At 32.9% G+C, this 18043-nt stretch overlaps 1 protein-coding gene across 3 annotated transcripts in view; it reads right to left on the bottom strand.

The window, feature by feature from the left end:
• Bmpr1b (bone morphogenetic protein receptor type 1B) overlaps positions 1-18043 on the bottom strand; it is a 137745-nt gene that overhangs the window by 113493 nt on the left and 6209 nt on the right. The window contains exon 1 of one of the 3 annotated variants that reach the window (XM_026407452.2): positions 10968-11013. The exons of the other annotated variants lie outside the window; for them this stretch is intronic. Coding sequence (XP_026263237.1) covers positions 10968-10998 — 31 coding nt within the window. The 5' untranslated portion in view covers positions 10999-11013. Of the gene's footprint in view, positions 1-10967; positions 11014-18043 lie in introns of those variants that run through there. 3 annotated transcript variants of the gene reach the window in all.

Here is an 18043-nt window from a genome sequence, read left to right as displayed (position 1 = left end):
AAAAACTGACCATGCCAAATGATTTCTACTATCATTCAAAAAGAAGCCAACTGTAACAGAATTACAAAAAGATTGACAGTTCAAGTTTGTTACGTAAACAATATGGTGAGAAAACATGTTTTGGAACACTTACCTAGTATCAGTGCCCCAAAAGATGTTTTCTAACCGCCATTACTAAGACTTGCTTCCAAATGAGGAGTTTTCATATTTTCTGTCCAGTAAAACAAAGTATCCCTTTAAAAACCATATGGCCCTGCTCTCTAAGAGAAGTTTCATTCAGCATCTATTTTTAGACACAAGTTTCCTTATAAAATATACCACAGTCACAGAGCTGAATGAGCCTCCGTGTTTCTGTGCACAAAGCCTCTCCCCATCTAAGGAGTTCCCTACATACAGCTCTGCTAGCCAGGATGCATGTCCTATTTTTTTCTCCCCCAGAAAATAAAATGCAAAAATATACTAAATTGTTTCTCAAACAAGTTATTTTCATTTACTTAGCAAGCTATCTTCTAGGAACAAACACAGGAGAAGCCCCTCACCCTGCTAACACAGCTCTTCAGATACAACATGCTTTGCCAAGGACCCCTGAGAATGGACAAGGCCCAAGAACAAATATCTCCACCTATGTCAGCCAAGATGCAAACAGTATGAAGAATGTTAACTTAAAATTTCTCAGATGCAATGGGAGAAGTACTTTTATGCTTCCTAACTTATATAGGCCTTATATATTTTGTAACATATACAATTTTTACAATTTTTGCAAAGTACTATCATATATGGAAACCGGTAAGAACCAACTTAGTGACTTTACATAGATGATATATACCAAAATGCCAAAAGGACATCTGATACACCCTAATCAGCATTTATTCAGTTGCATTAATCATGAAAGAAAAATAATGAGCAGTTAAAATTTAAAGTGTTTAAGTTCAAATCAATCTACTGGTTTCATAGTAAGTATGTGGTTTAAATTTTGTCTACTACTTACAGATTAAAACACTGAAAAAATCTTTAACATACAGCTACTTCACACCAAGCAAATGACACAAGATTTTGTAAACTTAAAAAGCATGCAATAGGGCAAATCATTGTATACTTTCTAGGTGAACTAAGTACTGCACTTTCCCCCATTTTGCATACAAATGTAGTGTGGAGAGATAGATAAAAACACAAAGAATTTGTAACCGCAATTTTCCATATTTTGGACACCTACCCACAAAGAATCACTTTATTACTGCAGGACAACTTATAATACATAAGGGAAATGAAATAATAAAAATTAGGAACTTGCTATTTCTAGTTAACCACACACAACACAACACATGCATACCCACATGTGAATATTTCTTCCAGTGTATATAACAGCATTTCTTCAAGAAGTTTCCACTACAATCCACTTATCATAAATAAGACAGTATTTTATCAGAAGATGATGTCACTGAGGTAGGCCAAGTTTCTCAATCCCAGTAACATTAACATTTTGAGTTGAAAAATTATTTTGGGAGGGCCTGTTCCACTTGTGGGATACTAGATAGCATTCCCTTACTTCTTCTCATTCATGCCAGCAGCTCCTCTCCTGATGGTAAAAATTTAAAATGTCTCTAAATGCTGCCAAATGTGCTCTGGGGGGCAAAACTCCCTCAGGATTGAGAACCTCAGACTTAAAGCACTGGATTTAGATTATAAATTTAAACTAAGTTGGAGAAAGCATTTCTGGTTAGACACAAACATGCTATGATAAAGTTTCATTATTATGTAATAAATTGTAAAGTGCATAACATCTAATTTCATATAAACTTGATCTTCAATAATATTTTAAAATTTTATCAATGTACCAATCGTAGAAGTAACTATTTCTGATTTTCCAAAAATATCATTCAATTTAAATGTTTCTTTTCACTATTTGAGGAAGATTTATTTTGGTTTTGGTCTGATCCAAAAGGTTAGGGGTAAGTACAGGAAGTTTTATCTGAAAAATGAACATGTACCAAGTCTTATAAATTGGCCCTAGTGCTATTTCCTATCATAGCTCCTGTTTGTTTACATTGGAGTTCTTATAAATTGGGTGTTATTTCCTTTCCACTAAGTTTCAAGGTATTAACAGCCAAGGAGGTGTTTTTTGACTTTTTCCTCCCTCATTTTCTCCCACTTCCCCCAAATAAATAATGCACTGCATAGATTACAATTTTAAGACCAGTCCCCCAACTTAAAAACGACTAATATGGTGAATTTATTTTACCTAAACACACCTTTACACTTGGAAGCATAACAGTCTCTTTAAAATGGAAATGAGTGAAATATACATCATATAGTAGGTACCTAACTTTCCAAGGAATCATTTATCTAGTCATTTCACAGCTAAACCTTGCAAATTCTTAAGTAAAGCAGTTCCATTTATTTTGACTTCCCGCCTAGGCTCTTCTTTCCAGAGAAAACATTACTCTAATATTTTCATCCATTAAGTCCTCTTAAAATTAAATGTCTCTATTTAAACAAAATTTCTCACTCTCTCTCTCAAAAAAAGGCACAACTAAAGCAATTTTTTTATTCCTCTGAATTGAGTTATACTTGTCTAGTTTTAAAGAAACACTATACCTCCAGTAGTGATTTTCATTTGTATGAATTAGTAACTGTGGTGTTGAAACTTGAATATGCAGCCATGTGTGACAGTTGAAAAACTGTCCTTGACCAGTGAACTTTCAATGAAAAAAAAACTGTTGAAAGTTCATGTACCCCAATTGCACATTCATTACAATTAAACAAGAAGATTACACAGACATTGCTGACAAGGATTATCAAAATAGAATGGCACCCCTGCCCCTTGCTATTCCATTAATTAGTATGGAGTCCGAGGTGCCAATTAACAAGCAGCAGCAGAAAAGGATCAGTAAACAGAGCTCTAGTTGTACTTGAAGATTAACTCTTCCCATTCAGGTTCCATTTCTTAACCATACTGCGTCTCTCTGTGCAACCCAAAATTGAATCCTCGGCTTATTTCTTTAGAAGTTTTGATAAACAGTAGATACATATCACTAAGAAGATATTTCAGTTAGGTGAAATAATCCCATAAATAGCAGCATGAAAAGGTCATATCATTCCATGAACAAGTGGCTATTCACAGGAATACAAAATACTAAATAATCCAGGTAATCCAGTGACTAAAATATTTTCACATTATAAATTAGAAATCTGTGGTAGTTAATATTAACTCTGGGAAACAACTAGAGTACTGTGTGGATATTGGTAACTAGCACCCCCCCTAGCTACTAAATAGCACTTTATGGGCCTAAGAGCACACTTTCTAAAAAGTGCAGAGTAAATGGCTTCATTATTTGGTTTATGGAACTATTATTAGTCACTTTTAAAATTTGACTATTCACTCTTTTTAAAAACTACTTTCCAAAAACAATGTAGGTAATTTCCATACAACCTCCAATTCAATTCATAACTGTTGACAGTAATATCATTCTTGAAACATAATATTAAATCTTAAAAAATGAAATTAACAAATTGTATCGTTATAGTGCATGCATGAACAAATATGTAACAACAAATTCCAATATTTTGTATAACTCCAAGGTACTAAATAAATAAGATTTGGGGGGAAGAAAAGCACTACAAAAGCAAATTATTACTAAAATCAAAATGCAAGTTTTATAGCCTTATATATACATGACTGACATGCATTCTTTAATAATTACCTCATCAATAAAAAGTTTAATTTTATATAATAAAATTTACTTAAACTGATTTTAATTAAGTGATGATATTTTCCTCAATATTTACAGAGGATTCTTCCTTAATACTACTCCAAAGTTCAACAATTACTAGTTTCTTTAAGTTTATTTAGGATGCAGAATCTGAGCCATTATCAAGGAAATATTTGTACCCCGTTAACATTACAATCCAATCTACTATCTTGCATTTTAAACCAATCTTTGATCCATGCATAACTTTATGTCACGCATTGAACATTTGGAAAATATTGGTTCTTTGAGTCATATGGAACTTCCCAAAAGTAGCACATTCCCTTATTCAGGAACAAAATATCACATCTAGTAACATCACCAAGCATATAACCAAAAAGATTTTAATAATTTAATATTGCATGTTTTCAAGGTCATATGGCAGTTACACATTTTCCAAAACTGGAGTTTTTACTTAAAACCTTGAATTTTATTGCCCTCACAAATACCATCAATTATTTTCCTAAAGTTACAGGCTTTTTTCACTCATTTTCAAGAAAATGTCTACCCCATATCCAAGTCTGAATTTCCAATGATTGTCTGTTAGTCGTGTTTTCAATTAAAAATGATATTCTATTTAAAAGGAACTAGGTTAGCAGGAATTCATTGAGTAAAACCATTGTCCTTCAGAATGCAGCAGGAAGCCAATTTCCAATTTTATCCCACAGAATATCTAAAAGGAATATGGCAATAAAATTGACAATTTTTACCATTTTATTAAGGACGTTTTAAAACTTAAAGCTCACCTTTCCCCCTCCTTTATTTCCCTTCAATTGTGTGCCAGAGACCACCACAATGTCAAATAATATGGTTTGTTACCACAATGTTGGTGCTGAGGTGCCAACACCTAACTACCGTTGCTTTGAACCTTCAGAGAAAACATCAGCACAGTGAAAAAGGCAAATAACATCTCAGTATTATTATGAAAATAGTTTTTAATTCACAGATACCCTGAAAGTTCCTGAAGACCTCTGGGGCCCCAGGACCACACTTTGACAAAGGGTCAATGTTATGGCTGCCTCTTCTCATCATACACTGAGGAGTCCAAAGTGACTAATGGATGACTCTCTGCGCAGAGCAGAATCATTTGGGTTTTAACAGAATGTCTTCCTTAGTATTTAGTGGGAAAAAAAAAATCACTTTGGACTGATGAAATTTCAAAATGGCCAGAGTTGACTCAATACTCCAGTGGCAATTTATTCCCTGTAGTCAAAATCTACAAATCTAATCACTTAATTTCTAAGGATTCATCTTACATATAAAAGATGGAGATCAAAGAGAGATTAAACCTCTTTTTGAATTTTGATGTTATAATGATAAAATCAGATAAAAGTTCCAAGTATAATCTTTCCCTACTTAAGAGAGAAATTTTAATCATTTCCAAACCTTATTTAACAACCAGGTTAATGGGTTTTCACACTATATCAAATCCAATATAATTTGAAGAGTAATTCTACTCAGTTAACATAACATTAACTGGAGTTTGACATAACACAGTACAACTGCACAATTCATCAAGTTAAACAGGTGAGGAGATTTTTTTTCTTGTTTCTTAAATCATGATGGTGAATCCTACAAAATATTGTCTTTACTAAATTTAATTATTTTTTGTAATTCTGAGTCTCCATTTCTTGAGTGGATTCTATCAGTAAGATATTCTAACTTCTAATTTTGAATAATGATTGAACATTTGCTGAATCAACAAATATTTATACTAATTACAGATTAGGATTAGAAGAAAAAAAACTTTAGAATTGGTTTAGTTACAGGATGCCTAAAATGTTTTGTAACTTACTTGCTTCCTCAGTTGTTACAGAATCATTTATTCATTCTTTCAACGAATAATTATTTAATTCTACAACTTGTCAGACACTATTCTGAGCACCAGATATACTTCAATAAACAAAATAGAGTCCTTCGCCTAATTTATCACCATGTTTTTTCTAACAACACAAACCTAGCCTCGAACCCTCAAACCCTGTACCAAGAAACAACTACCAACCACAATTGTCATCTGGATCCAGTTAAACATCTTTATTTTAGGCATATGAAATATTTGACATAATGCTAGATTCTACTGGGAATTTTGAAGAAGTTTTCTCGCTGGGAGCGGTGGTGCACGCCTGTAATCCCAGCAGCTCAGGAAGCTGAGGCAGGATGATCATAAATTCAAAGCCAGTCTCAGCAATGGCAAAATGCTAAGCAAGTCACTGAGACCGTGTCTCCCAAAAAAATACAAAATAGGGTTGGGAATGTGTCTCAGCGGTTGAATGCCCGAGTTCGAGCCCCGAGACCAAAATATAAAATAAAATAAAATAAAAAATAAAGTTTTCTCAAGAAACTGGAATCTAGTGAAAATACATATATACATTTATAAAGCAATTATGTAAATAAATAGTACAAAAGAATGCTAGCTTTATAATGTAAAATAATAAGTGCAACAGACATTTGTACTTCAGTATACGCTGATGACTTCCATATTTTTTTCTAATTCATCACCTCTTTAACCTTGTAGGTTTTTTCCAATCCATGTATCAGTAGTACAATTCTAGAAGTTAACATTTTCTAATATTATCATCTTTAAGAACGCTATCTGCTACCATGTACATAGAAAAAAAAAAAAAAAGACTGCTTAAGTCCAAGAAACAGAGCAGTCTCAGTACCTGTCTTCTCAGGTAATTTAGACTTTTCCAGAACACAAAAACTAGCCTGGAAAGCACCTCTGCATGGGGTGTCTCTTGTGTGAAGTCTATTCATGTGGGTCTTTCAGTACTCAACTCATACCTGTAAGTCAGCCAAAGAAGCAAGTGTCCATGTTTTCTCAAAGGAAAATCAGATAAAAATAATTTTATCCAAAATAAAATCAGCTGGAGGAAATATACAAGGAACCAGCCCTGCAGGGCTCTAACTAAAAAATTAACTATAAAAATAAGACTCTACTTTTATAAAATCAAATTGGACAGATATAAAGCCATTGTTTGGTGGGAAACAAGTTAATTTGAAAATGATATATACAAGATCTGTTTCTCTGCTTTGTACATCCTTCTAAACTCCTTTGAAGACCACACTTTTTTCATTGAAAGAATAGCTATTTAATGAAAAAGTTGCATAATTTGTTTAACACATGACAAAGATATTTTGAAAACAACATAAATCTCTCCTTTAAAAATATTCCATTCAATATCTTCAATGTTATTTTAAAATTTTGATTCTCAGGAGCTCTCTCAAAAAATACCTTTATCCTTATTTTTGATAGACACCTATTTCTTTGTAGGGGAGACAGGATTGCCAAGTAAGTGTTATTTGTTTAAAAAAAATTGGAAATTTTATTCCTTCCTCCAAGAACGATTTCATTATAGCATCTTTGTATAAATACTTATAACTCTGCCTGTGTTATAAAAGTCTATATTTAAGATATAGTAAATGAAAGACAGATGTTTAAAACATTGGGTTCACAATGAAGTTGTAAATACTGCTAGCACAGTAAATTCTGTGATTAAATTTAGTCTGTTTATGCAATAGGGGTATTTATACAGCTGGAAAAGCACCCAAAATAACTGTCCCTATACCAGTATTAATTCCAAATCAATATTAATTAGAAGCTGCATAAGTACAATCATATCAAAGTATATAAAGTTGAAGTTTAGTACTTATGCTTAAGACTAGAAATGAATCATTCAAATACATGAAAAATCAATTTCTCTTGAATTAGTAACACTGTAACTTACTAAAATAACAATATACAATTTATTCACCTGTGAACTTAAGACAAATCACTACCTTACATTTTCATTTTGTCTGAATTATACACCTTCCCTCTAACATACCTAAGGTTTTACACATATCTATGCATTCAGACTGAGATGTCTGTAGTAGATCCCATAGTTCCTCAATTATCTAAGATATTCAAATCTCTTCAGGGAAGTTTGCATTTTAACCTAATGTATTAAAAAGAGGAAAACAGCACAGACTTTTAAAACATTATTTTAAATGGCTAAATGAACTTTAATGTTCCATCAGGGACATTTCAGAATGGGAATCTGCACATTTAAGTTTTATGAATTAAGATAAAAGTCCATTGTTCTTGTCTATGAAATACTCCCATCAATATCTTAAGTAGAACAACTGAGGCAGAACAAACAAGTTCTCATTATCCATTACTCATTATCCATTCTTCTCTTCTTCCTTGACAATAGAATCTTTGTTTTTCAGGGTAGCAATATACTCAGCTAAAAAATTATGATATGGCTCTTTAATTAAAAATGGGCCAATGAAATGTAACCAAGATGGGATATCTTGAATTGCTGCTTACAAGAAAGGACTTGACTAGGATCCTTGAACATAAGTTCTATTCGCCACATTTATGTTTTATCCTACTACTTAGAAATTAGATGTGGCAGCCAAAACAATAACAGATACTATGGACCATAACATATCAATAAAGATAGAAGCCACATACTAGGCTGGTGAGGGCAGAAAAAAATAGAAAGATATTAGGTCCCTGAGGATCCTGAAAAACCCACACTATCCCTGATGGCTTACCTCTGGACTTTAAGAAACAATCTGTTTTATTGTGCTAATATTTCCAATTTCCATTATTTGCATCTAAATGCAATTCCAAAAGGACAAAATGCATATATCCAGAACATGAACAATTAAACACATATACTATGGACCATGCATGAGGAGCTAAAACTTTCTAATAGGACCTAGTATCTGCAACCTATTCTCTTGGTATTTCTGTTTACTGTTATCAAGCACATTTTAATATTATTTGATTGGCAGACACACATATGTATATTTATGCACATGTCCATAAACTATATATATATTATTTTGTGGAATGTTTATAAACATTTTTTATAAATGATACTGTAAATCCATTTGCATTTCATGTGTTAATCATTTTTCAACACTGTAACAAAAGTATCTGACAAGAACAATCTAGAAGAGGTAAAGTTTACTTTGGCTCACAGTTTCAGAGGTTTAGTCCATGGTGGGCCAACTCCATTATTCTGGGTCCCAGGTGAGGAAAAGCACCATAGCTGAAGGGTACAATGGAAGGAAGCTTCTTATCTTGTGGTGGGGTTAGGATGCAGAGAAAGAGTGTGTGCAATCTGCTGCAGGGAAAATGAATTCTTCCAGGGCCTTCACCCACTGACCCACCTCCCCCAGCCATGCCTCATCTATCTACAGTTACCACCAATTACTCCATTCAAATTACAATAGACTATCAGGTCAGCTCTCATAATCTAATCATTTTCACCCCTGTAACATTCCTACATTAACACAGTAGCTCTTGGGGGTCACCACCTACCCAAACATAACACTGCAGTAAATTATTTTGCTCAATACTATGTTTTAATGATTTAACCCTGTTGGTAAACATTGCTCCAGTATATTAACTACTAAATATGATTTAATTGTATAATAAGTTATTTATGTAATTATTCATGTATTCTACTAAGAACCGACATTTAAGTGACTTTTTTTTTTCATTTACAGTGTGACAATGAAGACTCATATACATGTTTTTTCTCAGAGAATTTTGATCACTCTCATTCCATCCTTAATCATTCTATAAGACAACCCAAATTCAAAAACTGAAGCTACTTATTACTCAAAACTATATATTCAAGGAAAATGTTATTAAAATACAACATTTAATTGTAATAATTAACAAAAGCTTAACAAATCTTAATAACAATGCAATAAAAGCTGACTACAGAGATTTTACTGGTCAAGGAAACATGGTGGCCTCTGCAGCTTCTGGTTTAGTAGATGAGATACTCAATTTTTACAGGTTGCATTCTCATATACAAAGAGCCATCAAATTAAATTAAACACACCAATCTTGAATATTTTACACAAAATAAGTTATGCCATTAATTTGTCATTTTAAAACAAATGATTATAATATTGTTAAAGAATACTTCATAATTTTGATGATATATTCAGTGTAAGAAACTAGTAAGAGAATCTAAAATCAGATTTTAAAGAATGTATTGAAATTAATTTTTGTTAAGAAATGGGGAGAAAAAAGTGGCTAGGAAAAGGCTGATCAAGGGGCACTAAGTTACAGTTACAAGTAAGTTCTGATGTACCACTGTACAGTAGGGTGACTATAGATAATGATATGGTACAGTATATTTCAAAAAGCAAGAAGGATGGATTTTATATGTTTTCACCATGAAGAACTGATAAATGAGGAAACAGGTTTACCCTGATTTAAACATTATATAATATAAACAACTATCAAAATATCAAGTGGTACCCCATAAGTGTGTGTGATTCTCATGTTTTTGCGTATCAGCTAAAATTAATTTAAAAATAAAAGTGTTATGTTAATAAAATTATTTTAATGCATTTTTTAAGATTACATCTCTTTTGAGGTTAAAAACACAGAGTTTATAATCATGTATAATGTAGCCTAGTTCCACTTTTACTATCTATCTAGTTTTGAATTAGTTCTATAAGCTGAGTCTCAGTTTTATCACTTGTGAAATGGGGATGATAAAACCTGCCTCATATGTTTTATTTTAATGAGATTAAATAATATAAAACATGAAATGTAGTTGCTGCTGCTTCTTTTGCTTTTTTTTTTTTTTTTTTTTGGTCATCATTATTAATGGAATACTGGCTGGGTTTGGAGTTTAGTTGCTGATACATGTGGCTGTATATCTTTTAAAAGTACCAATTCCCTCCAGCTAACTAGTGCACCAAAGATTTATTTGGGGACTCAGGAACCCTCTAAGAAATAATTCAAACCTGATCTAAAATAAGAGTTCTCACCTGTGCAGGCATGACTGGATATCTAAGAATCTAGGGTTGGGTGGTATGTGTGTGTGTAAGTGAAAAAGGGAGTGGAGGACAGACTGAGCCTCATTGATTGACTGATTTCTGTCTCCACAGATGAAGCTATAAATGAATTGTAAAAATACTAAAAGTAAATTTTCAAGGGGAACCAGGATCTCTAAGAGAGAATTTATTCTTAAGAGCCAGACCTGGCAAGTCAGACTTGGCAACAGGACCAGAGATTCAGAGGAAACCAATGCTTCTAGTTATAACTTTAAAAATACATGTAACCCTTTCTGATCCATCTACCTTGGTGGCATGTGTGCCTAGAAAACAATATTCCATAAAACCTGCAACACTTTAGGGCCTAAGCAAACATGCTGGAGGTTCTCAAAATAAAAGTACCAGCAGGAAGGCAGCTATTACCTTTCTCACTTTGCAAGAGAAGGTACACCATCAGAGGCTAAACAGATGATTAACTGGCATTGCGCAAGAATATAGGCTTCAGAGTCTAGAAGAAGCAGATACACCAGCAGTCAGGAATAGATTAGCATTATCAAGAGCAGCAGCAAAAAAAAAAAAAAAAAAAAAAAAAAAACCCAACATAGTTAATCCCTCTGACATAAAGTCATACAACAATATAAAGCAGCAACACTGGCCAACTGAAGGAGCATGCCTCTGCTGGGAGCAGGAAGGACACTGGAGATGGTGACTACTTAGGACGCTGGCAGCCTGGAGAAGGCCCGAGTGTTGGCTCACAGAGGCAACCTGGCTGCATGTGAAACCAGGTGGAAATCCCTTGAAGATTCCCAGAAATACTGCAGGGGAAAAAAAAATCCAGAAAAGGCAATTTCAGAGCACTACAGCCAAGCTCATGGGAGCTAAATAAAGAAATCTGAGTATAGTAAAGACCAAAAAAAGCTAGTGAGGCACGTGCACCATTCGACCACACTACTACAAACAGAAAATCATGGCAGGCTAAGAAATGAATACAACAACTAAAGGAAAATCTCTGGATCTGAGGAATAGCTAGCAAAATAGGGATAGTAGGCATAAAGTGCGCAAAAATTCAATCTTATAAGCACCCACATAAAATCAAGAAGCTTGTTCTAAAGAAAATTAGCTTCAAATTTTAAAGGTGTTTTGCAGAATGATGAGGAGAGAAAATGCTTTCCTATATATTTTTTTGCATTACTAATTACTTATGTATGTATACTTTAAATAATTACTTATAATTTACAATTTTACATATAATATAAGCCCATTTTAACATCTATAACATAGTTGTTATAACAATTTGAATATTTATATTTGACAATCATTCATTTATGTAGCTCCTAAGCTCTCTGGCCCTTTATGAATCCAACCCTTCCCTCCCTAGAGGGACTCAATATCCTCTTCCTTTGATTTTCTTTATAGTTTGATCTCATACATGTGGTTCCATTAAAATATATTACTTGGGTTTGCCTCTGAGCAAAGTTTGTGTAATTGAAATTGTGAAGTATTTGGAGGGACTTGTTTTTTTCACTGAACATTAAGTTCTGAGAATTCATAGAGGTTCACACACACAGCTGGGTTCATTCATTTTCATAATTATGCTAATTCTACTACTATATACAAATATTTGCCAACTTATCCATTCTGTTCTCTGTTGGACTGTTTCCAGAATTATGTTTTGCTATTATGTACAAAGCTATTATATGTGTGTGCGTGTGTGTGTGTATGTAAAACCTCATACCTATTTCCTGACATATATGAGTAAAAATTTCTATAGGATAGACAACTTGGGCTGAACTGCTAAAAAAAAATACTTTTACGTTCAATTTCTATTTATAATTCAATTGTCCCAATCTACACCCCCATAAGCAGAGTATGAGAGTTCTTATTCTTTTTATCTGCATCAACATTTGTTATTTTCAGACTTTTATGTTTTTACCAACATGGTATACACAAAATAGTGTATCACTCTAATTTCACTTTTCATTTCTTTAATTATTAATGAAGCCCATCAAGTTTTCATATCTTTATTGACAGTATGGATTTATTCTTTTTGAAATCCCTATTTTTATTCTCTACTTTTTTATTGATTCACAGGAACCTCAATATATTCTGTATACCAAACTGGTTTGGGCCTTTTTTACTCTATGTTTTAGTGTCCTCTGATGAACACATTTTTTAAAAAAAAATTTTAACGTTTAACTTTTTTCTTTATGGTTTGTTCATTCTATTTCTTATTAAAGAAACTGTTACCTTATTCTGAAGACAATAAACATATTCATTTCCAAATATCTTAAAATATTGCCTTTTATAGTTAAGTGCTTCTTTCGTACACAATTTGCTTCTATTTATGGAATGAGGTAAGGATGAATTTTCATTTTCCATATGAAAAACCAGTCAATTATTATAGTGGCAGCTTGGATTCAAGGCTCATCAGGATTTAACCAGAACAAGGGCTGGGTTGAATGCCATAGATGGAGGCACTAACGTCCACACATATCATTACATGAAAGAGAAGTAGAGGAAGCTAAGGGGGAAAACACCACCCTGATAAATTTTTTAAAAAAGAGTTTTTATATAGTTTAAATAATTGTACATAGTCACACTGTCATCAGTTTACCCCATGCTATATGAGACATTCAGTAGTTTATTTAAACTGGACTATTTTCCTTATAAACTCTTACTGACATACCAGTACTGCTTAGAAAAATATTACTGCTACCTTATATACTGATTAAGAAATTTTTCACAATAATTCAGTGGCTCTCAAACTAGATTCTCACATAATTCCACAAGCTCAATACAGGTGTTCTGCCATTATGATCATATTAAACTTTTTTTCTAAGTTTTCAGAAACAACTAAATTAAATTTATACAATTTTCTCAATATTAGATAATACTCATAATTTTTTTTCTTAAATTACTTGCACCTGCTACTCATTATTTCTACTAGAGTCTGGTATGAGTTAACACATAATTACAAATTTATTTCTTTACAGTTTCATATATTACAATTAAGCTAATCAAGTTTTAGAACTAATCTGGGAAGGTTGAAACACTTGGTTTTTCACTCTAGGATCTGCACCCACCCTCAATTCACATTAACGTTTCCATCCTTAAAATGCATGTCACATACTTACTTTAAAGTATTTGGGGAAAGAGTGTGAAAACAAACACTGTTTGAAAATGATGTTACACTAAAAATATTTCATAGGCACTTCAATTTATAATAACCTTAAATTACATCCTATAAACATGGTGCTAGAACAAGCATAGGAAAACCAATAATTTCATTTTTATCTATATTCTTTGTTTCTTCCATAGAAAGTCTTTAAAAAAACAGATTTTTTAAATGGACTGAAAATAAATTTTGTTTTGGATGTCATTTTCTACACCACATAGTTCTAGTAAAGGTCCTGAAAAGCAGAACAAGGCGAAGGTTAAATGTTAAAATATAAACAGAAAAACTTATCTCCAAATAACAACAACAACAAAAATCAGTTTTTATAAGGATGTGATCTAATGATTTATGCCACTCTAGTGTGATAAAACTAATGCAAAAAACTATTAGAATCTAACTAAAATTAAGAAATGTGTGGAGCACAAATGAAAATCTGACCTGCCTCAAAAACAATCCAGAGGGCTAGGGCTGTAGCTCAGTGGTACAGTACTTGCCTTGCATGTAGAAGGCACTGGGTTCGATCCTCAGTACCACATAAAAATAAAATAACAGTATTGTGTCCATCTACAACTAATTAAAAAAATTCAAGAGGTAGCCTGAATTTATCTGAAAGAAAATGCTTTCTAAAGTATGTTTTTTGTTTGTTTTTATAAAGAAACCCAGGTAGAATTAGAAAACTGAAAAAAAAATATGGACTGAAATGAGAATACACTATATATTTCTCTACTTGGTGTCAACAGAACTTTGCCTTTCTTGCAGGGAGGGGAGATGTTTGGTGTAGACATCTGCTACATTTAGAAGCTTTCTGCTCTAAAGATACTGCACTCTGCTGCTTCTCAAGCTTTTAGACATGTACAGGAGTAAGAAAAGTGAAATTGCCTATTTTAAAAGAAAGTCACATTATTACACTGTGAAGCTTTTAAAGTCAAAAAGAATTAGACTACATTTCTACCTCCTGTAATTTCCAAGCTGTTTGATCTTAAGCATTGTTATTTAACCTTTCTGAATTTATACTTCTCCTTTAAAAGGGGGATAATAACCATTCTGTGGCAATATTATGAGTTAATTGAGACTCTTATCTTACATACAAATACCCATGGCATAATCTTGGCTAAGTTGCCATTAATTATAAAATAAGAAAGTAGATGACTTTAGGGAAATTGTGAAAGATACTAATTGTACTTTAACACTCTATGATAAAAAAATTCTTGACTTCCAGGCATTTAATGTTTGTTGAAGCTTGAAAATTTTCTTCAAACTGTAAAATACAAAAGAACAGTTTTCTGATAGAAGTGGGTGATATATGGAAGTCAAAAGATAAAGGAAAAGTTAAAGCTAAAAAAATTTGTATCAACTTGGTATGATATATAACCAGTACAATAGCCATTCATGAACAAGGGCAAATAATCAGGACAGAAAGGTAGAAGGGAATTAGAGGAGGAAGTGGGGGGGGGGGGGAAATAAGAGTAACCAAGGGCAGGAGGAAGAGAGAAACAGCTAGCATGCATAGCTCCTAGCTAGGTGGATGCTTCTTAGCTGGCCACCTGCTCCTCCCTAGGAAGACTGTGAGCTGCCCAACATGAAGAAATGAGCAGGCATACAGTATATCTGGTACAGAAGTTTCTGTGTATTCCACATCTTATGAACATTTGTAAACCACAATGTGGTCTCACGTATGCTTTTTGTCTGTAACAGCATCAATTATAATACCACTAGAAACATACAGTTAATAAATAGAAACATAAATGTGTCACAGAAATGTTTCATTAAAATCCAACCAAAATTTTAAAATTGATTCTTCATCTCTACAAATCTTATGTACATGTTTGGTATACTAAGAAACTGAAATCATGTTAGCATAGATATCCGATTTCCTTTCCAATAGGAGAAGCATGTAGTATTTAAACAGCTTATAACCCATACAAAACCAGTCCCCCAAGTTAAGAATAGATGGTTTCATCAGTTTATATCTTAAACTCATATTGTACTTTGGAAATTGTACCAATCTACTTCAGACGGTAACAGCACAAGGAAAAAAAAAATCACTCAATCATTGTCTATGTCCACCAATAATAATTTAAAAGAACTGCATGTGGAGTATTAATGAATAACTCAAGAGACTATATGAATTGTATATTGGTTCATTTAAAACAAATGAACAAAAAAAATTACACATTCAAAGAACTGTGAATTCCTTCAGTAGAATGGTGTGTCCTAGGTCACCATGCTTTCTTTCCCTATTATTGTCAAGTTCAATTTGCCAATGAGACTCTGACAATAAACATGGAAATAAATTTCAAGGTTAGTAACATAAACTAGCACAGGGAATAATAATATGCTAATTTATTGATGATGTAAAAATTGGAATGGAAAAAGTAGAAAACAAACTTTTAAGTGGGGGTGAGTTTTACATAAAGAAAAAGCAAATATTTACCTAGTGAATTAATATACAGAATCATATGTTTTAATCAGTAACAATCCTCTGTACATTTTTAAGAAGAAACTAAACATGATTGAAAAAAGGAGGAATAATACGAGTAATCTCTTTATACCTAAGTTATTTATAAATCTTAAGACTTCTAATTAGCACAAATACTGATGTATAATTTTCCAGATAATAAGAACCACTTGTTTATAAACTACAAGATTTCATTTATTTTTAGAAATTTTTAATAGACCTTTTTTTTTTTTTTTAATGTGGTGGTGAGTATCGAACCCAGTGCCTCACACATGCTGGGCAAGTGCGCTACTGCTGAGCCCCAGCCCCAGCCCTATAATTTACTTTTAAATGTTCCAGGGCAAGGTTATAAAACAAAAACCCCAATGAAATATAGAATGATTACTTCCAAAGATATACCAATGTATCAACAAGAATGATCCAAGTAGTAAAAGTCCTTTATTACTCTTATGCAAAAATATTTGCCTTGAGTTAAAGAGGAAAATTGAACAAATTATTTAGTGGTGATCAAAAACATTAAAAAATTAAGATTACAAGTGATTTTTATAAACTTTATCATATGGACCCCCACATATATACATATAAACGATATTTATGAAGTGTGTCCATTTATAAGCAGATTACGCTATTCTCTTTTACATCATTCCAGGTAACCAATAAATATATAAGTTTCAATGATATCAAAATATACAGAATTTCTTTTCCTTCTTGGACTACCAAAGCTTGATACATAGGGTACAAGTTTGAGTCTCTTAAATGAGTATCTTAAAATAGAAATGACAGCAAAGGCAGCTAGGTGGTGAGACTCATTTCTCCCTTTCGTGTTACTTACAGTAAAGAAACAGTAAGCCACCTGCAACAGCCACTGTGTCCTGGCAGTTCCTTGCCAATTTTCCTGCTAAGGTCATCAGGAGACATGGGGGCAGGGGGGAAGCAATGGTGCTCTGTCAAGCTCTCAAGGCAGAACTGAAATCTAAGTTGGATTAAACATGGAACAAAATGATTAAATCAACAGCAGACCTAAAACACAGGAAAGTTAAAGGAATTTTTTGACTGCTTCCAAAATGACTTAAGGGACAAAGTTACTTCTATTTTGAGATTCTGGCATCTTCAGTGCTAATGACAAATAACAAAAAGCTCCAAGTTTCACCAGTTTCATTGATCGGTGGCTACACTTTAGGAAGCCATTGCTCCTGAACTCACTTTTTCCCAGATGGACTCAAGCTGGTATTTCTGACATCTGATCCCTATAGACCCACATCTATTTACACTACTTAGAGTAACAAGCATATTTGTTCTATTTGGCAATACTTCCTTGAAAGATGGATTTAGGCCAGATCTGACACTAAATCATGACCCTATGAGTTAGCTATGTCAGGTTGACCAAGTTACTTTACATTTGGGGGTATCAGTTTCTTAATCCTAAAAAGGAATCAGTCAACCAAAGGCCTGTTACAAGGATTAGAGGAACACACACATGCACACATCCTTCATTAACAGTGCTTATTATTAATGCATAATTTCTCACACAGATAATATTCTCATTAGGTTTTATTTTAACATAAGAAATATACCTGGCCTCTTATCCCCAACAATTTCAAGAAGTATGTCAATTTAAATCCAATACCACTACCACCACCCTAACATATGCCAATGCTTAAATCTCATTTAATAAGAAACAAACTTTATTTCCCCAAACAGCTAAAATTTTAAATGCAATATGAGTTGAGAGGTAGCACAAAGATTTAAATTTGTACCAACAGGAAGATGAAAGAAAGATTATTTCACAAAAAAAAGTGGAAAAGGAGAATGATTCAATAAAAGTGCTGAAAAAGATCTATGGGGATCCCAGTATTAACACTTAAG

Source organism: Urocitellus parryii, chromosome 10 (genome assembly GCF_045843805.1).
Source record: "Urocitellus parryii isolate mUroPar1 chromosome 10, mUroPar1.hap1, whole genome shotgun sequence".
NCBI classification, from domain to species: domain Eukaryota; kingdom Metazoa; phylum Chordata; class Mammalia; order Rodentia; family Sciuridae; genus Urocitellus; species Urocitellus parryii.
Note: the sequence above shows the minus strand (reverse complement) of the source record. Positions and strands in the feature narration are given on the sequence as shown.